We start from the raw sequence: 634 nt of genomic DNA, 5'->3' as shown, positions 1-634 counted from the left end.
TATATATATATATATATATAAAACATGAACTAATATATGCACAATGTCTTATATTAAGTTACCTGGCTCTACGTAGCCTCCTGGAAGTTTCCAACTTGCTTTAGTAGGAGCATATTTTTCTTTAATAACAAGAATTTCACTAGTATTCTTATTGAACACAAACGCACCAACACCTAAGTATGTATGTGCATATTTTGGGACATTACATTCCTCATTAGTAGACAACCAACGATATAACATGACATATTCTTCTTTGGAATGATGGAAGATGAATCCATGTCCTGTTAATATTGGAACCCACTCGGTATGCGGTATGTGCACACGAAACCATATAGTGCGTCTTTTATCTTTTATCCATTGTTCTAAAGAATCTATAAAGATATTTATAAATTATATGTGTGTTTATTTCTTCTGATTTCTAAAATATATTCTGCTATAATATATCAAATTTATTTCTTTAACATCCTTTTAACGAGATAATGAACATGGAATGTGAGAACTCAATGAAGAAATAATTTTAACTTGTTATTATAAATGTATGCTTTACAAGTAAAATTTAGCAAATTTGAAAAGAAAATGATTGTCCAAAATTTTCTTTATAAGTGATATATATATGTGTGTATATATATATATA

General features: G+C 27.6%; 1 protein-coding gene across 1 annotated transcript in view; it reads right to left on the bottom strand.

Moving 5' to 3' along the window:
- Positions 1-634, bottom strand: part of LOC108684626 — a 22,985-nt gene that overhangs the window by 692 nt on the left and 21,659 nt on the right. The window contains exon 9 of the mRNA XM_018189047.1: positions 62-371. Within this exon, the coding sequence (XP_018044536.1) occupies positions 62-371 (310 nt within the window). The remainder of the gene's footprint in view (positions 1-61; positions 372-634) is intronic.

The sequence above is a fragment of the Atta colombica genome, unplaced genomic scaffold (assembly GCF_001594045.1).
Source record: "Atta colombica isolate Treedump-2 unplaced genomic scaffold, Acol1.0 scaffold137, whole genome shotgun sequence".
Classification (NCBI taxonomy): Eukaryota; Metazoa; Arthropoda; class Insecta; order Hymenoptera; family Formicidae; genus Atta; species Atta colombica.
Note: the sequence above shows the minus strand (reverse complement) of the source record. Positions and strands in the feature narration are given on the sequence as shown.